Source organism: Chiloscyllium punctatum, chromosome 19 (assembly GCF_047496795.1).
Source record: "Chiloscyllium punctatum isolate Juve2018m chromosome 19, sChiPun1.3, whole genome shotgun sequence".
Classification (NCBI taxonomy): Eukaryota; Metazoa; Chordata; class Chondrichthyes; order Orectolobiformes; family Hemiscylliidae; genus Chiloscyllium; species Chiloscyllium punctatum.
The window spans coordinates 86434015-86454747 of record NC_092757.1 but is presented as its reverse complement, the minus strand read 5'-3'; the positions used below and the strand labels follow the sequence as shown (position 1 = coordinate 86454747).

Below are 20733 nucleotides of genomic sequence, written 5' to 3'. Positions count from 1 at the left end.
CTGTGTGGGTTTCCTCCAGGCGCTCTGGTTTCCTCCCACAGTCCAAAGATGTGCAGATCAGGTGAATTGGCTGTGGTAAATTGCCTATCGTGTTATGTGCATTAGTCAGAGGAAAATGGGCATGGGTGGGTTACTCTTCAGAGGGTCGGTGTGGACTTGTTGGGCCATATGACCTGTTTCCACACTGTAGGGAATCTAATCTAAAATCCCAGGCTGTCATCATAGCTTACGGGATGGGAAGTCTTCTGCAGAGACATCATCATCAAACCCAACTTCTAAGTGACAGGAGTGAATTTCTCTGCCACCTATTCCTGAACAACCACCACTTTGTTCATCCCTGGTTCTAACATCTCATCAAATACCTCTGTGTCGAGTATTGTGTGGTAACACACGATTGAAGAGACTGGGGAGATTTCATTGCATTAAAGTTTTAATATGGACGCAATTTTTTGTTAGGACTAAAAATAATTGTCACTCGGATTGTTCCGCCAAACCCCACAAAGAAGATTAAGATCACTGCAACACTGATTTATTTTCCCATTTCCATGTTCATAAAAATCATTTCCAGCTTCAGTCAATGATTTAAAGAGTGCCAAATGGGAGGTCTTTGAGCTGATTGAAATCAGATTAAAAAAAAGTTGTCTCTGGTCCTGTTTTGAGTGAGCAGGTGCCTACACCAGTGAAGGCCCAGTTACTAAAATGGACACATGCTCTTTAAATCATGACAAGAGTCTGTTTGAACCATCTTCCTTCTGAATTGACATTCCTTACACATTCATTGTTGCGAAGAACATGAGAAATGAGATAACATACAGAGCAGTGGCTACATCTCTTACTGCTGTTCTACTGACCGTAGAAGGTGACCTGGATTTTCACTTGTCTCTGTAAAGTTCACTGGAGCCCGTAAAACTTCAGCAATAGTCCAATCCCCAGTATAAGTAACCCCGAAAGGATGGCTAATCCCCGACGGACAATCAGTTGTTTCACAGATAACTGTTCTTGCACGTTCATTTTAGGGGCTGAGGTCTCTTCTCTCATTTGTCCAGTGTTAACATTATTCTCCACTGGAGTGGCATCTCCTACTATAATGGCCGCAATGTTTCCCGAATGGACTTCTGTAAAATAAACAGTGTTCTTTTTTATTTGTGGGACATCGATATCACTGGCTGGCCAGCTTTTATTGCCTCTACCTAGTAGCAATTGAAACAATTGAGTGGCTTGCTAGGCCATTTCCGAGTCCACATGTTGCTGTGGGTCTGGAGTCACATGTTAGCCAGACGAGGTAAGGATGGCAGTTTCCTTCCCTATCGGGCAGGAGTGAACGTGATTGGATTTTCCTGACAATAGTTTCATGGAAATCAGTAGATTCTTAATTCCCGATGCTTTTTATTGAATTCAAATTCCACCATCTACCATGGCAGGATTTGAACCTGGGTCCCCAGAACATTAGCTGAGCTTCCGGATTAATAGTCTAGCAATAATATCACGATGCCATCACCTCCCCTATGCTGAAATATTGTGAATCCACTCTGAGACCAGGAAATCAAGAGGTAAGTTTAACAAAAGCATATCCCTAATGGAGGAACAGTGCTGAAGAGTGGGTGTCGATCAGAGACCGTTACTGAATTATAGCTCCCCACGATGGAGCTAAATATAAACTGAGAAATGGGAGAGTGATCTTCTTCAAGATTATGGAAGGGTTGAGAGTTGCTATCACAATAATTAAAAATTCTACACTGTTCACGTCTCCTCCAATGTATTCCTACATACGCAACTCCAATCGACCTACTGTAATTACACTCCTCTGTCAGGGCATGGGCTGTAGTGCTCCCTCAGGCAGGAGGGTGCATTACAGGGTGATAATTTTCCAAAGGCTGTTTCTACCGTGTGTTCTGAAGAAGGGTTACTGGACTCAAAACGTTAACTCTGCTTTCTTCCCACAGATGCTGCCTGACCTGCTGAGTTTCTTCAGCAATTTCTGTTATTGCTTCCTTCATAAATATTGACATAGATATTTAGAATGACAAATACGAGAACAAAACATGACCAACTGGAAATGGATAAATCGTGGTAAAGGACAATTTGGCAGAACTATGGGGGAGGAGCATCTGAGTCGAACTCTGATTGGATATCCTTTTTCAAAGTGATAGCAGGGTCTGAGGGGCTGATTGGCCATGTTAGGAGGTGATTTAATGATACTACAGGTATCTTTAATATCAGAAAGCAATTGCACTACATCCTTGGGATCAGGGAATGACAGATTGGGTGAACTAATGAGGGGATATAAATGGAGTGATTATCCAGAATGCCATCATGGCTCCTGGACATGATGTCACCTGATCACAATATTCAGCAGGAAATGCCTGTGTGAACTTGCACCACTGTGTCACCAGCAGGGCAGGGGGAGGCTGCCCCATACCCCATAGCTAATTGCCTTGTACTGAGGCTGTTTGGGGCAATTAAACGCCAGAGATATTATCAGCCTCTGGAGGGTGAGTTGGAAGAGGAGACTGAGATCACCAGACTGGGGAATGGGAGGGAGGATGAGGCAGGGGAGGGCCCGGGGAGGGCGAGGGGAAAATTAGGGGTGAAGCAGACCTTGCCCTGCTCGATATTGTCTGTGGGAAAGGTCTCCTTAAACCTCCCACCGTTGCCTCTCAAGTCCTCTGCCCAGTCCCTCCAGCTGCCATATTGCCCATGGAGGGCTTCTACCTGGAGCCAGGAGGCCATGCTCAGTGGGAGAGTGGGGGGGGGTCCTCTTCCTCTGCCCTGCTGTTCCACCTCCCCCCTTCACTGTCACTGTGTATTGTCTGTAAATTCAAACCTAATTCTTGATTCATATTTTCATTAAATTAGCAAACACAGGAATTTAATACAATATTAGCCATCTCACTAACAGGGACACCCATTACAAGGGGTGGTACGGTGGCTCAGTGGTTAGCACTGTTGCCTCACAGCAGCAGCGACCTGGGTTCAATTCCCGCATTGGGTGACTGTCTGTGTGGAGTTTGTACATTCTCCCTGTGTCTGCATGGGTTTGCTCCAGTTTCCTCCCATAGTCCATCGATGTGCAGGTTAGGGCGAATTGACCAGGCTAAATTGCCCATTGTGTTAGTCAGGGGTAAACGTAGGGGAATGGATCTGGGTGGGTGACTCTTCGGAGGGTCGGTGTGGACTTGTTAGGCCGAAGGGCCTGTTTCCATTCTGTAGGGGATGTAATCTAATTTAAATCACATAGTTCCTAACTGAGTTTTAAAAGAAAAGTCATGGAATATGAGCATCGCCAATAAAGCCAACATCATACCCCATACCTAATTGCCTTGTACTGAGGCTGTTTGGGGCAATTAAACGTCAACCACATCACTGTGGAGCTGGAGTCATATGTAGGTTTGCCCAGTTAATGTGGACAGATTGCCTTCCCTCTAATTTCTTCAATTAGTGAACCAAATGTTATATATTTATATTGAACAGAATCAATGAGAGTTTCATACTCACCATTACAGAGACCAGATTTTAATTTAACTTTCTTTTCAATTAGCATAACTTATATTCCACCAGCTGCCACAGAGGGATTTGAGCCCAAGTGCCAGGACCTCAGACTGGACCCATGGGGTTATTAATTTGCTGATATTACCATGACACCACTCATTTAAGAATATTGTTTGGTACTTCTATGTTCCAATGGTTAAAATCATTGAAAGATCGGTTTTATTTCAATTTCTGCCGAAGTGGAATGAATATTTGTGAAGAGAATGACAATTGTCTTGCAATGAAACAGAGAACTGTGGATGCTGGGAATCTGAAACAAAACCAGAATGTGCTGGAGAAACTCAGCAGGTCTGTGGAGATAAATCAGAGATAACATTTCGGGGCCGGTTTTCCTCAGTTTTCTGTATTTAACAAGAATGACTATTTACTGAAAGTAATTAGCTACATTATGCTGTAAAAAAACTCTTTTGTTTAATTCAGTAGTGTGATTATAGGGTGGCATACCATTGTTCATAGCTGGTGAAATGTCCTCCGTTTGGCCACTGGAGGGATTGGGATAGGGGTCCACATTTTTCTTCACACCTGCAACAACTCTCGCCTTGAAACAAAACACACAAACCTTTCATTGAAAGGGAGACAGTAGGCTTTCTGTTTAGAGATAATCATAGGGAGGGGAGTCCCAGACTGGAAGCCATCACGGGGAGTCATGACAATTTCCCCATAATCCTTGATTCCCGTACTGATCAAGAATCTATCTCAATCTTTAATATATGGAAGGGTGCTGACCCCCAGCTCTCTGTTAGAGACAAAAAAAAACTGCAGATGCTGGAATCCAAGGTAGACAGGCAGGAGGCTGGAGGAACACAGCAAGACAGGCAGCATCAGGAGGGACAGGCAGGAGGCTGGAAGAACACAGCAAGACAGGCAGCATCAGGAGGGACAGACAGGAGGCTGGAAGAACACAGCAAGCCAGGCAGCATCAGGAGGTGGAGAAGTCAACTTTCAGGTCTCAGTCCAGAAGGAGGGTTACCCCCGAAATGTTACCACCTCCAGATACTGCCTGGTCTGCTGTGTTCTTCCAGCCTCCTGCTTGTCAACCCCCAGCCCTCTTTGGCAAACACTCACAAAGACTCACAACCCTCTGAGAGAGGAAATTCCTCCTTATCTCAGCCTTAAATTGGTGCCCCTTTATTCTGAGATTGTGATCTCTGGTTCTAGGCTCTCCCATGAGGGGGAGACATCCCTCTCAGCATTTACCCTGCCAAGCCCTCCCCCACCATATCCTGTTTTCTCAACTCTCCATCGGTCAGGGTTTTATGGAGAACAACAGAAACAAGGTAAAGATGCTCTGAAGCTCCACTTGAAGTGTGGTGAGAGATGTTCGTGATTGCGAGAAGTTTGCAATGTATCCATTGAGCTACATCACACTTTCAGCTCACGGTGGCTCAGTGGTTACTATTGCTGCCTCACTATGCTAGGGAAGGTGCAGCAGGTCAGGCAGCATCCAAGGAGAAGGAGAATCCACATTTCGGGCATAAGCCCTTCTTCAGGAATCCTGAAAAAGGGCTTATGCCCGAAACATTGATTCTCCTTCTCCTTGGATGCTGCCTGACCTGCTGCACTTTTCCAGCAACACATTTTTAAGCTCTGATCTCCAGCATCTGCAGTCCTCACTTTCTCCTCACTATGCTAGGGACCCAGGTTCAATTCCATCCTCGGGCAACCGTCTGTGCGGAGTTTGCATGTTCTCCCTGTGTCTGTGTGGGTTTCCTCCCACAGTCCAAAAAATGTACAGGTTAGGTGGATTGGCCATGGGCAATGCAAGGTTACAGGGATTGAGTGGGATGCTGTTTGGCGGGTTAGTGTGGACTCGATGGGCTGAATAGCCTGCTTCCACACTGTACGGATTCTATGAATGCTGCAGAAACTCAGTGGGTCTGCTAGTATCAGTGGAGAGAAAGCAGAGTTAATGATTCAAGTCTATTATGAACTGCAGTTCTGATGTTACAGTTCTGATGAAGTCTCAAAAGCATACTGGATTTTGAAAGGTTAACTGTTTCTTTTCCCACAAATGCTACCAGACCTGCTGAGTTTCTCCAGCATTCTCTAGGTGTGAAAGCTACCATTAAAAGGAGCAATGACATGACATGTCTTGGGATTTGATTGCAATATATCACAGAGTGAATTGCATTTAGATTACGTACAGTGTGGAAACAGGCCCTTCGGCCCAACAAGTCCACACTGCCCCGCCGAAGCGCAACCCACCCGTACCCCTACATCGACCCCTTACCTACACTACGGGCAATTTAGGATGGCCAATTCACCTGACCTGCACATCTTTGGACTGTGGAAGGAAACCGGAGCACCCGGAGGAAACCCACACAGACACAAGGAGAATGTGCAAACTCCACACAGTCAGTCACCTGAGGTGGGAATTGAACCCGGGTCTCTGGCGCTGTGAGGCAGCAGTGCCAACCACTGTGCCACCGTGCCGCCCACTGTGCCACCGTGCCGCCCACGGCGATTCACCAGGGGGTGAATTCCAGAGTCTACTTCACTGCTGATGGAGGTGGACCCAAAGAGAAGGTCAGGCCCATTCCTGTAGGGAGGTTGGCATCATGGAGGGATGGTGACCCAGAGACTCTCTGAGGAAGCCCCCCCCCCGGTGGCCTTGAAAAAAATGACCAAGAGAGGACAATGAGAGCCATGACGGCTGCTCGCTATCCCAGGCACTTCCCAAGGTACAGTGCAAGGAGTCAAGGCATGGGACAGCAGTGGAAAATGTAGGAAATCACTGATACAATAGTCAACTTCTATTATCTGTTCTCACCTGATTGGTTGCTTCATTCCAGTCGATTTTGCAAATTACTATCTGATAGAAAACATACTGGAAAAAGACACAAATGATCATCCCGTACCAATAACCTGCAAAAGACAAATGGTGTGTGAGTTTCCAGGCAATTGTGTCAGATTTCCCCTCTTGTTTTCTGTTTTACTATATCTCTATGAGAGTGTGTCATTGTCCCGAACTGCTTCTGGAAACCTGTGTCTTTAATTTCTGAGAAGGCTCAGAAACCCAGTACTGTGAAATCCTGGCTGGGGAAAGGTTGTTCTGTCCGACAGAACCTTCACTGTGAGGGCAGGATTGTAGCCCTGTAACAGGAGGTATATTCTGGGTATTGTCAAACAGTGGAATCATGAATTTGAAACCAGGTAACAGATAGGTTATGACTTGAAACTGGCCCCTTACCACGTGGTGAACTTGTCAATCTTTAGCGATGGAGGAGCAGGGAAAGCAGAGCAAAGAGTTGGGGGGGGGGTGGGTGGAGCAGCAGGAAGTTGCTGATGGACAGAGATACCATAAAGGTTCACGTTGCATTGGTTTTCCTAATATCTTGCTGCACCTACATGTTAGCCTAAAGTGACTTATTGACAAGGATATCAATGTCAGATCGTACATCTACACTGTCCAAACTCGGAGCAGTTGAGAAATACTCAGCACATCTGAGAATACTTCAATTTTCAGGAGGCTTTTGATCCAGTCCTCAACAGGAGGCTGGTTAGAATAATTAAAATTAGGAAGTAATGTACCAGCAGAAAGTGAGGACTGGAGATGCTGGAGATCAAAGTCGAAAGTGTGGTGCTGGAAAAGCACAGCAGGTCAGGCAGCATCTGAGGAGCAGGAGAACTGACGTTTCGGGCAAAAGCCCTTCATCAGTAATGTACTAGCGGCAATTAATCATGGGCTAAATAACAGATGACAGAGCATAAGAATAAATGGATCTCTCCTGAGGTGGCAGGATATGATAAGTGGGGTATTGCAAGGATCAAGATTTGGAATCCAACTATTCCCAATATATATCAATGATTTGGGGATGGGGATTAAATGTAATATTTCCAAATGTGCGGATGAGACAAAGCCAAGTGAGAATGTGCGTCATGAGGAAGATGTAAAGTAGCTTCAGGAGGATTTGTCTCAGTGAGTGAGTAAGACCATGACAGAACGAACATAATTGTGAAAATGTGAGGTTATCCACTTTGGTAGGAAAAACAGATGTGCTGAGTATTTCTCAACTGGTCTGAGTTTGGACAGTGTAGATGTACAACCTGACCTTGATATCCTTGTCAATAAGTCACTTTCAGCTGACAGGTAGGTGCAGCAAGATATTAGGAAGGCTAAAGCAACACTGACCTTTATTGTGTGAACATTGGAGCACAGTAGTAGTGAAGTCTTGTGTATGAGCATGGTTCGAACACACTTGGAGTACTGTGGGTTGTTTTGGTCTCCTGACCTCTGGAAGGATATCATTCCCATAGAGGGAGTGCAATGAAGGTTCACCAGACTTAGTTCCTGGGAAGATGAGACTGTCCTATGGAGAGAGACTGGGGAAACTGGGCCAGCAGTCTCTCAACCATCGAAGAATAGTGATCTAATTGAAACTTACAACTTACAACTTACTTGAAGGGATAGACAGGGTAGGAGCAGGTCAAATGTTTCTTCTGGTTGGGAGGTCCAGAACCAGGGGGCACAATTCCAACATAAAGGGGTGCCACTTAGGACTGAGATGTGAATTTTTCTAACTCAGAGGTTGGTGATTCTTTTGAATTCTCTACCCCAGAGGATTGCAGGGAGCTCAGTCTTTAAGACAGCGATTGATAGATTTCTGATCACTGAAAGCTATTCAGGGTTAGGGAGATGGGTGGGCAAAGGCAATTGATGTATTCGATCAGCTATCATCACGGTGAATGAGCTGCAGGCTCACTGGGCTGAATGGCGTATTCCTGTCCAACTATATTCCTATGACAGCCTCCTTCCCCTTATGGGTCTTTCATCCTGAACATTCCTTTTGAATGTTCCTTTTGTTCCTTTACTACAGAGCAGTAAAACAAATCCATATCTCCCTCTGATTCTTTTGAAAATAATCTGATTGTCTACATTCGCGCACAGAGAGAATCGACATTGGGGTGAGAAATCAGAGACCAGCCAGCGCTAATGAGAGAGAATCCCAGAAAGTAGCCAAGCCTTTGGGAGGGGAGAAACAAAACACATTAATAAACAACTTCCTACCAATGATGCCAAACTTTGCAGCAAACATCAGTGAGATTCCAATGGGAAAACCAATGAGATAAAATCCCACTAGATTACTGATAGCTCCCAGTTTTTGCTTCCCAGTTCCTCTCAATACTCCACCACTCACACACTGCATAGGGGACAAATAGCACATATTAATGTTACCACTTCTTCAAGTTTAATTCCTTCACAGTAAAGGTTTCAAGAAATAAGAAGATTAAAGTTGGAGCACCACACAAACTAAGAGTTGTGTTGGAGGACTTACATGGACAGAGGATTGGTTAACTAACAATAAGCAGAGAATGGGCATGACTGGGTCATTGTTGGGTTGGCAGGATGCCATGGGTGGTGTCCAACAGTGATCAGTGCTGGGACTGAACTACTAACAATTTACTTCAGATAAAATTTGCTGATGACACAAAGCTAAGAAGGAAAGTGAGTTGTGAAGAGGACATTGTTCCATGTGCAGTCACATTGAGTCAGTCCCTTGCCATGTAGGACCTTCCTTTTCATGTGTAGGCGTGAACGGTCTGACATTGGAGAAGGAAACCACTTCCTAAGCTAACTAGAATAAGTTCTTGTATTGAACAAAGAATAGTTTGTTTCATGTCAGCAATGAGTTACTGGCTACATTGATATGATAGATATTGCAACAGAGGTTATGAAGTCAGCCTTGGTGTTACTCCTCTGAGATTCTAAGCCCTTCTGCCAATAAGTAGGTGTTGCTTAATGCACTTCACAATATTAACCCTTTCAGACCTTTATCATCTTTTACAACAGCCATACAGAGTGTGTAGGTCGGTTAAGTGAGTTGGAAAAATTTTGGCAGACGGAGTATAATGAGGGAAAATGAGGACAGGTCCGTGTTGTTATAGAGATGTACAGCATGAAAACAGACACCTCAGTCCAACTTGCACATGCCGACAACTGATGCATTCCTATTTGGCCAATATCCCTCGAAATCCTTCCTATTCTTAAACCCATCCAGATGCCTTTTAAATGTTGTAATTTTACCAGCCTCCACCACTTCCTCTGGCAGCTCATTCCATACACACACCACCCCCTGCGTGAAGGAGTTGTCCATAAGGTCCCTTTTAAATCTTTCCCCTCTAACCTTAAACTTATGCCACCTAGTTTTGGACACCCTACCCTGGGGGAAAAAAATCTTGACTATTCACCCTATCCATGCCTCCATTGATTTTATAAATGTCTACAAGGTCACCCCTCAGTCTCCAACACTCCAGGGAAAATAGCCTTAGACAATCCAGCCTCTCCCTATAGCTCAAATCCTCCCACCCTGGCAACATCTTTGTGAATCTTTTCTGAACCTTTTCAAGTTTCATAATATTTTTCCTATAGCAGGAAGACTGGAATTGAATGCAATATTGCAGAGGTGTCCTGTATTGCCACAATTGACCTCCCAAGTCCTTTACTCAATGCACTGACCATCAAAGGCAAGCATATCAACTGCTTTTTTCACTACCCTGTCTACCCTGACTCCACTTTCAAGGAATCTGCACCTTAAAGTCTCTTTGTTCGGCAACATTCCCCAGGACCTTACCGTTAAGTGTATAAGTCCTGCCCTGGTTTGTTCTACCAAATTTCATCTAAATTAAACTCCGTTGGCCACTCCTCAGCCCATGGGCCTATCTGATCAAGGTTCCATTGTTCTCTGAGGTAACCTTTTTAGCTGTCCACTGCACCATCAATTCTACAAACTTAATAACTATACCTCATTTATTCACATCCAAATCATTTATAGGAATGTCCAGAAGCAGTGGACCCATTACTGATCCTTGTGGCACATCACTGGGCACAGGCCACCCAGTCTGACACTTTGATAGGAAGTACTGGTTAAATGGAGAGAGATTGTAGAACTGTGAGGTACAGAGAGACCTGGGTTTCTTGCTACATGAATCACAAACAGTTAGTATGCAGCTACAGCAAGTGATTAGTAAGGCAAATGGAAAGTCAGTGTTCATTGCGAGGGGAATGGAATGTAAAATTAGGAATATCGTGCGATACTGTACAGGGAGTTGGTGAGACCACATATAAAGTATTGTGTATAGTTGTGGTTGCCTTATTGAAAAGAGGACCTAATTGTATCACATACAGTTCAGAGGAGGTTTATTTGACAGATTTTTGTGATGAAGAGGAATAATGAAAGTTGGACAGACCAGGCCTGTATTCATGGGAGTTTAAAAGAATGAGAGGTGATCTCAATGAAACATACGTGATCACAAAGGGATTTGACAGAATGGACCATGTGGGACAGATTATAACTAGAAGAACATCAGTTCAAAATAGATCGCACATTGGAGACAGAGATGAGAAGATTCGTTTTCTCAGAGGATTACAAATCTATCTTTTCCAGAGAGCAGTGGAGGCCAGATCACTGAATATTTTTAATACAGAGGCAAATAAATTCTTGACTAACAAGAAAGTGGAAGTGTATTGGAAGTAGGCTTGAAGGTGGGGTTGAGGCCACATTCAGATCAGCCATGGCACATTGAGTGGTGAAGTAAATTCAAGAGACCAAATGGCCTAGTCCTTTCCTATTTGAATTGTTTGTATGTATATGCATCGATTGGCCATGATCTGTTTTCTCAATCTTTCACAAGATATAGCCATCGCTGGCTGTCCAACCCTAATTGCCCTTGAGAAGGTGATACTGAAACTCCCTTTTGGACCCTCTTGTGATGCAGATACATCCACAGTGCTATTGGGAAGGGAATTCAACATTTCTAATGCAGCAACAGCTACAGAATAAGGTAGCTGGCTTGAAGCAGCCTCCCCTCCATTTCTGTGTTTACTGCAACATGAACCTTTCCTGTTGCCAGCTCACGACGTCAATCATTTTATTAACTTTGAGTGAAGTTATTTTGAGAATAACAAACAGAAATACTTTTTTTCTAAATCTGCAAAGACATTGTTCAGATAATTTCAGACACAGACTGCACTGGAAGGAATTGTCTGCTTACAATCTTAATTTTAAGCAAATTTATTCACATAAAGTTTTGTAAGGTTTCACTTGAAATACTCACAGCCAAGGAATCAAACAATTGATTAGCAGTGACTATTGGCAACAATTTCCCAACCAAATGAATTATTTCTCTGTAAGAGGGAGAGAGCAGTGTCAAGAGAGAGCTTTCAGACATTGCTGAGTTCAACTTGTGACCTAAATATAGTCAAGGCTTCTTTTCAACTCACTCGTCATTGGTGAATACATAACCGATCACATCATGTATTGCCTCCAGTATCACAGAAATCACCAAAGCCAAAGCTCCTGGTAAAAATGAAGCACAAATAATTACTAATTTGGTATACAAACAATTCTGATGATTTATCAATTACAAGCAAGAGCAGAAATTGCTGGGGAAACTCAGCAAGTCAAGCAGCATCTGTGCAGAGGATGCAGAGTTGATGTTTCAATTCTGAATAACTCTTTTTCTCTCCACAGATGTCGCCAGACCTGCTGAGTTTCTCTAGTAATTTCGGTTTTCACTTCATATCTTCAGTATCTGCAGTTCTTTGTTTTAATCAATTATAAATTTCAGACAACTCACTTCAAAGGAACCAGCAATTCAGAGAATCATCCAGCTTGCTACACCTGTATGGGGTACTGCACTGTTGGAGATGTCAGCATGTGGACCAGTCATGAAACAAAGATCTTGTCAGCTCTGTCAGGTAGAAGGGAAATCTACCACAGCATAATTACAGCAATGAGTGAAATACTGACCAGCCTAGCCCTTGGAAAACTGATTGTCTAGTTTCTCCAAACAGCTTCCCACCCAGACCTAATCTATTCTTGTAACCCTGCATTTCCAATGGCTAATCCACTTAACCTATACATCCCTAGACACTGTGAGACAGTTCACAATGGCCAACCCACCTAACCCACAAACCTTTGGATTGTGGGAGAAAAGTGGAGCACATGGAGATAACATATATATTCCAGACAGACAGTCACCAAAGGGTGGAATCAAACCCAGGTCCCTGGCACTGTGAGACAGCAGTGCTAACCATTGAGCCACCATTCCAGCTTTAACAGTATACAGATTAGGACTATACTCACTGGAGCTTAGAAGAATGAGGGGGCGAGTCTTATATAAACCTATAAAATTCTAACAGGCCTAGATAGGGTAAACACAGGAAGGATATTTCTAGTGACTGGGGAGTCCAGTCTAAGGATATGGGATACGCCATTTAAGACTGAGATGAAGAGAAATTTCTCACCAAGAGTGGCGAGCCTGTGGAATTCTCTGCCACAGAAAATGGTTAAGGCCAAAATGTTTATTTTATCCCATGAAGGAGTTTGATATAGTTCTTAAGGCTAAAGGGATCAAAGGGTTTGGGGAGAAAGTGGGAACAAGCTCTTGAGTCAGTTGGTCCGCCATGATCACTTTGAATGATGGAGCAGGCTCAATGGGCTGAATGGCCTACACTTGTCCCTATTTTCTATGTTTTAGCATCTGTATCCATGGAGATATTTTCTTTCCATGGTATTAATAGGTCCATTTTACACTTTGAACACTGTCGGGTAAGGGCAGCACGGTGGTACAGTGGTTAGCACTGCTGCCTCACAGCGCCAGAGACTGGGTTCAATTCCCGCCTCAGGCAACTGTCTGTGTGGAGTTTGCACATTCTCCCCGTGTCTACGTGGGTTTCCTCTGGGTGTTCCGGTTTCCTCCCACAGGCCAAAAATGTGAATTGTCCATGCTTAATTGCCCGTAGTGTCAGGTGAAGGGGTAAATGTAGAAGAATGGGTCTGGGTAGGTTGCTCTTTGGAGGGTTGGTGTGGACTTGTTGGCCGAAGGGCCTGTTTCCACACTGTAGGTAATCTAATCTAAAAGAGGTTCGCAGGCTTGCAGGTCAGAAGGTCACGTAATGAGGCAGAGTGTCCAAATCCCACTGCCCTCTAGATTCTGCCAGGAATGAGGTTCTGAATGGGAAGGGACAGAAATGGAGACGATCATCCACAATCAAATTGAATTTCAGAGAAGGCTCAAAGGACTGGGAAATGCACCGAGTGCAGGGAAATGGGGTTAGTGCAGATGGACATTTTGGTTGGCATAGATCACTTTGGGCCAAAAAGCCTGCCTCCATGCTGTAGGGCTCTATGACACACTGACTGACTGGAGCACCCCTGCTCTTACTTTTCAATAGACAATTACTAAAACGTAAGGCCCTGAAGTGGCTAACTAAGGATACTGAGCAATCCGAAAGTAAAGACTGAGGTGAGCACTCTGCTGCTGAAATGAGTGCCCTGTCAGTAAACAGTGCAAAGCTCTGCAAATAGAGTACTCACCAGTGCACCAGAAAGTGGCTTTTGCGATGTTTTTAGCTTTCTCTGGGTTTCCGGCACCCAGTGCATTTCCCACACAAACAGCTGCAGCCACTCCATATCCCAGAGGTACCTGTGGGAGAAAGACGGGGGGGGGGGCCAAGAAATTACACCCAGAGATTCTGCACGGGATAAATGGCACTGGAACAGACCATCCCAATAATGGACCACTCAAATCTGGAATTTTCTGGGGGTGGCTAGTTTGTGATGCCAACACTGTGGGTTCCATTCTTGCATTGCCTGAGGTTACCGGAAGGGAACAAGGACAGAAATTGATGGAAAAAAGCTCAGCAGGTCTGGAAGCATCTGTGGAGAGAAATCAGACAGAACGTTTTGGGTTGAGTGACCCTTCCTCAGGACGTTATGGACAGAGGGAAAGAACAAGAAGACAGCTCATTGGTCCCTGCCCATTGGGTTTACTGAGGTGCTTCTTCTTTGCTTGTTAGGGTTTACTCCTCGATTTTTCTTCTCCATTGTCTTCACACAGCAATTGGTTCTTATTGATCACTCTCCCTTAAAGGCCACAGGCTGCACTGACATCAGTGGTTGGCTGGTTGCTGGAGAAGATACTGAGGGACAGGATTAACCAATATTTGGATTGTCAAGCCTGATTAGGGAAGACAGCATGAATTTGTGCACGGTAAGCCATGTCTGATAAATCTTTTAGAGTTTTTTGAAGAGGTAACCAAGAAGATAAATGAGGGTAGGGCAGTGGATGTTGTCTATATGGAATTTAGGAAGGCCTTTGACAAGGTCCAGCATGGCAGACTAGTCATGAAGGTTAGGTCCCGCAGGATCCAGGGAGAGCTACCTAATTGGATTCAAACCTGGCTCGATAATAGGAAGCAGAGGGTAATGGTTGAAGGCCGTTCCTCAGACTAGAGGCCTGTGACTAGTGGTGTGCCACAGGGGTCGGTGCTGAGACCTTTGTTATTTGCTGTTTACGTAAATTATCTGAATGTGAATGCACAAGGCATGACTAGTAAGCTTGCGGATGATACAAAATTTGGAGCTATAGATAGCAAGAAAGGTTTTCAAAAATTACAGAGAGATCTTGATCAGATGGGAAAGTGGGCTGAAAATTGGCAAATATAATTCAATACAGATAAGTGTGAGGTATTGCACTTTGGAAAGTCAAACCAAGGTAGGACTTGTACAGTAAATAGTCAGGTCCTGGGAGTGTTGTGGAACAGATGGACCAAGGAGTACAAGTACATAGTTCATTGAAAGTGGGGTCACAGGTAGAGAAGGTGGTGAAGAAGGCATTTAGCATGCTGGCCTTCATCTGTTGAGGCACTGAGTATAGGAGTTGGGACATTATGTTACAGCTGTATAAGTTGTTCATGAGGCCACACTTGGAATATTGTATACAGTTTCATGCACACTGTTATAGGGAAGACATAATTAATACTGGAACTAAGTGCAAAGAAGATTTATGAAGATATTGTCAGGATTAATAGGCCTGAGTTATAGGAAGATTTTGGTCAGGAAAGGACTGTATTCCTTGGAACGTAGGAGAATGTGGGGTGACCTCATTGAGATGTGTAAAATCATGAAGGGTATAGATTGGATGAATGCATATAGTCTTTTTCCTGGGGTGGGGATTTGAAACTAGAGGGCATAGGTCTAAGGTGAGAGGGAAACTACTTAAGAAGGACCTGAGGGGCAACATTTTCAGGCAGAGTGTGGTATGTATATGGAATAAGCTGCTGGAGAAAGTGGTTGAGCTGAAAATTCCTGAAGAAGGGCTTATGCCCGAAAAGTCGATTCTCCTGTTCCTTGGATGCTGCCTGACCTGCTGCGCTTTTCCAGCAACACATTTTCGGCTCTGATCTCCAGCATCTGCAGTCCTCACTTTCTCCTCGGAGAAAGTGGTTGAGGCAGGTACAATAGCAACATTTAAAATACATTTGGATAGGTGCATGGATGGAAAGAATTTAGACCGATATGGCCAAATGTGGGCATTTGGACCTAGCTAAGTAAGCACATGGTCAGCATGGACCAGTTTGGGCCTAAAGGTCTGTTTCCATGTTGTATTACTCGATGAATGATATGGGGAAATAAGCTGGCTTTCTTCAGGCTTGAGATGCCTTTTAGAGTCATAGAGTCATCGAGATGTACAGCACGAAAACAGACCCTTCGGTCCAACTTGTCCATACTGACCAGATATTCTAAATTAATCTAGTCCCATTTGCCAGCACTTGCTCATATCCCTCTAAACCCTTCCTATTCATATACCCATCCAGATGCCTTTTGAGTGTTGTAATTGTACCAGCCTCCACCACTTCCTCTGGCAGCTCGTCCCATAGACACTCCGCCCTCTGCGTGAAAAAGTTGCCCCTTAGGTTCCTTTTAGATCTTTTCCCTCTCAGCTTAAACCTATGCCCTCAAGTTCTGGACTCCTCCAACCCAGGGAAAAGACCTTGTCTATTCACCCTAGCTTTACCCCTCATGATTTTATAAACCTCTTATTACCACAGGGAAAAGGACAGCTCTTACCTTTCTGAGTGTCCAATGGCTTCTGAACAAACATTCACAACCACAAGCTGTTCAGTTACCTGGGAGCCAATCGTATTGCTATTTTCAGGCAGAAGGCCCTTGACACTGATAACCATTCCACAAACCAATTAGCTACGTGTTGCCAAGTGAATCTCCTTTTGTACACATCCCTGATCAATCAAGCAGAAGTGTAAATAGCACTTACAATGAATGTCAGGTAACTTGCTTTTAAGAAGGGCTGTAATCCTTTTCAAAATCCTTGGTTTTTAAAACAGTCCTATTCCTACTTCAACCAATACATCCAAAATTTTAGCCTCTTAGAGTCATAGTCATAGAGATGTACACCATGGAAACAGACCCTTCAGTCTAACCCGTCAATGCCAACCAGATATCCCAACCCAATCTAGTCCCACCTGCCAGCACCCGGCCCATATCCCTCCAAACTCTTCCTATTCATATACCCATCCAAATGCCTTTTAAATGTTGCAATTGTACCAGCCTCCACCACTTCCTCTGGCAGCTCATTCCATACACATACCACTCTCTGCATGAAAAAGTTGCCCCTTAGGTCTCTTTTATATCTTTCCCCTCTCACCCTAAACCTATGCCCTCTAGTTCTGGACTCCCTGACCCCAGGGAAAAGACTTTGCCTATTTACCCTATCCGTGCCCCTCACAATTTTGTAAACGTCTATAAGGTCACCCCTCAGCCTCCAACCCTCCAGGGAAAACAGCCCCAGCCTGTTCAGCCTTTCCCCATAGCACAAATCCTCCAACCCTGGCAACATCCTTGTAAATCTTTTCTGAACCCTTTCAAGTTTCACAACATCTTTCTGCATCATCTCAGTTTTTAAAAAAAATCAAAAGAAAAGTAACAAGGTAAGTTTTTTTGAACGATGTCTGTTCTATGGAAACCTCTCAGAATTTCAAAATCTTTGATTAGGTCAGCCCCCAGATTTCTTATCCTGAAAATAAAGAGAACTGGCCTGTCATTCCTTTCCTGACACGGTAACCCACATGTGACTGGCAACATCCTGTTTATTATCTCTGCATCATCTGCAGTGTCTCTGTATCCTTTTCATAACACTCTGACCAGAACTGTACGCAGTATTTTGAAGTTTAAAACTGACCAAGGCTTGAGATGGGTTCAACATGATTTCCCAAATTTTAAATTGTAAGCCCCTGCCTTCGAGCATATACTGGGATTTTTTTTTAAAATGGCCTTGCCAACATGGTGGTGGAACTTTCCATATTTGGTGTATTTTCAACCAGAGACCCTGTTCCTGGTGGTGAAAATCCTCCAAAAATCTCTGCACAACTTGGTCTTGGCCAGAAAAAACCCTATAATTTTATCCTCAGCAATCGCTTACTTTATTCAATGCATTTCTTTTTATACTTTACTCAATGCATTTCTTTTTATACTTTAAGTACACTTCTCTCATTCCTCAGAGCGCCGGGGACCCATTCCACCCTCGGGCAACTGTCTGTGTGGAGGTTGCACATTGTCCCTGTGACTGTGCGGGTTTCCTTTGGATTCTCTGGTTTCCTCCCATGGTCCAGCGATGTGTAGGTTAGTTGAATTGGCCATGCTAAATTATCCGATAGTGTCCAGGGATGTGCAGGCTTGGTGGGATAGCCATGGGAAATGCAGGGTGATAGGGTAAAGGGATGAGTCTGGGTGAGATGCTTGTCAGAGGGTCAGTGTGGACTCGATAGGCCAAATGGCCTGCTTCCAAGTTGTAGGGCTTTTATGATCCATGTCTACCTCCTTGGTAACAATGAAATGAAATAACTATTTAATTTTTTTGCCATGTGTTTATTGCTATCTGTGATATTATTCTATACAACCCCAATGATTCTATTTCCAACCTTCAAATTTTTATTGACAAACTTGTAAACTATATTACTATTTTGTTTTCTGATTCTTTATAATTTAATTTCAAGCTTCCTTTGCCTTTCTCCAGTTTTTGACTTTGATCCCCTCAGCTCTAAGTATTGTCTGATTCTCACTTATCTCTGGTGTCAATGTATTTCCCATAGCCTCTTATCTGACACTCAATTGTCACTTAGGTATTTATTCACTCATGCAGTCTCACTTCTGTTTTGCTTCTTCCTTCATTTATGCTTTACAAATGTTTCCTCCAATACATCCAATATTTTAGCTTCTTGAGGCCAGGAGATCAGCATCATCTTTGTATTTTTAAAATCAAACTGTTGGAGAGAGTGGGACTTCATCCCAGGATACCTGGCTCAGAGGTAGGGACACTGACACTGTGCCACAACAACACTCTGCCCTGAGCAGTTTCACCGGCGAAAAAATAAAACCTGGTAACTTAACACAGAATGGTTCCTGTTAAGAGTCATAGAGTCATAGAGATGTACAGCACGGAAACAGACCCTTTGGTCCAATTTGTCCATGCCGACCAGATATCCCAACCCAATCTAGTCCCATCTGCCAGCACCCGGCCCATATCCCTCCAAATCCTTCTCATATACCCATCCAGATGCCTTTTAAATGTTCTAATTGTACCAGCCTCCACCACTTCCTCTGGCAGCTCATTCCATATATGTACCACTCTCTGCGTGAAAACGTTGCCCCTTAGGTTTCTTTTATATCTTTCCCCTCTCACCCTAAACCTATGCCCTCTAGTTCTGCACTCCCCCATCCAAGGGAAAAGACCTTGTCTATTTATTCTATCTAAGCCCCTCATGGGGTTGCCCATCTATAGGGTCACCCCTCAGCCTCTGACGCTCCAGGGAAAACAGCTCCAGCCTATTCAGCCTCTGCCCACAGCTCAAACTCTCCAACCCTGGCAACAGCCTTGTAAATCTTTTTCTGAACTCTTTCAAATTTCACAACATGCTCCCTGTAGGAGGAAGACCAGAATTGCACACAATATCCCAAAAGTGGCCTTATCAATGTCCTGTACAGCCACTACGTGACCTCCCAACTCCTGTACTCAATACTCTGACCAATAAAAGAAAGCATACCAAACGCTTTCTTCACTATCCTATCTACCTGCGACTTCACTTTCAAGGTGATATGAACCTGCATGACAAGGTCTCTTTATTCAGCAACACTCCCCAGGACCATACACTTAAACGTATAAGTCCTGCCCTGATTTGCCTTTCCAAAATGCAGCACCTCACATTTATCTAAATTAAACTCCATCTGCCACTCCTTGGTCCATTGGCCCAGCTGATCAAGGTCCTGTTGTACTCTAAGGTAACCTTCTTCACTGTCCACCACACCTCCAATTTTGGTGTCATCTGCAAACTTACTAACTATACCCCTTTGTTCACATCCAAATCATTTATATAAATGATGAAAAACAACCCTCTACCATTACCCGCTGCCTTCTACCTTTGAGCCAGTTCTGTATCCAGATGGCTAGTTCTCCCTGTATTCCATGAGATCTAACCTTGCTAACCAGTCTCCCATGGGGAACCTTGTCGAACGCCTTACTGAAGTCCATATAGATCACATCTACTGCTCTGTCCTCATCAATCCTCTTGGCTACTTCTTCAAAAAAACTCAGTCAAGTTTGTGAGACATGATTTCCCGCGCACAAAGCCATGTTGACTATCCCTAATCAGTCCTTGCCTTTCTAAATACATGTAAATCCTGTCCCTTAGGATTGTCTGCCATTAAAGTCAGAACTAGGAAGGTTGGGGTTGGGATTCAGATTCTTCACATTTTAATTTGCATCCGATCCAAATCTGTCAGATTTTCATGTTGAAAACTGTACCCATTATGTACGATTCACCAACAATCTATTGCACATATGGAACATAATAAAACCCACCTACACTGATAACTTGGCAGACGTTACAATAAATCACTGCTTTGCCATGACATTACCTCAACAGAATTTGATCACATAACAATAAAAAATCCCATTACAAACTTGTTGATCTGACTGTTGATAACAATTGACAGAGGAGTTCTGCTCCCTTACTGACTACGTTAAATGTTACAAACTACAAAGTTAAATCAAAATTGACATCACAAGTTTAAAACAAAATCCCAGAAAAAAATAAAACTTAGACTGGGGAATAAAAATTTTTAATAATTTTAAAGGGAGTGGCCATTAGAGTTTAATAAACAGAGAACTGCTATGACAATACAAAAAGGTTTTAAAAGATGCAAGTTTGTTAAAGGTTGAATCGATCTTCAATGATGATTTTTCTTACAACTTTCAGGAAGAGGACCTTCAAATATTTGACAAGTCCATCTCCTACTCTTTCTCCCTCACTTAAACTATTATTAAAACTTCATTTTATATTGATTGATAAAATGTATTAATTGCATTGTCTCCACCTACTTATGA

The 20733-nt window shown here is 43.7% G+C and overlaps 1 protein-coding gene across 2 annotated transcripts in view; it reads right to left on the bottom strand.

Moving 5' to 3' along the window:
- Positions 1-513: 513 nt before the first annotated feature.
- LOC140491569 (multidrug and toxin extrusion protein 1-like) overlaps positions 514-20733 on the bottom strand; it is a 43494-nt gene continuing 23274 nt past the window's right edge. Inside the window, exons 11-17 of one of the 2 annotated variants that reach the window (XM_072589957.1) lie at positions 13869-13977; positions 11771-11846; positions 11605-11674; positions 8558-8690; positions 6320-6414; positions 3994-4087; positions 514-1115 (exon numbers count right to left, since the gene is read on the bottom strand). In XM_072589957.1, coding sequence (XP_072446058.1) covers positions 892-1115; positions 3994-4087; positions 6320-6414; positions 8558-8690; positions 11605-11674; positions 11771-11846; positions 13869-13977 — 801 coding nt within the window. In that variant the 3' untranslated portion in view covers positions 514-891. Of the gene's footprint in view, positions 1116-3993; positions 4088-6319; positions 6415-8557; positions 8691-11604; positions 11675-11770; positions 11847-13868; positions 13978-20733 lie in introns of those variants that run through there. The other variant, XM_072589958.1, reaches the window with a different exon arrangement.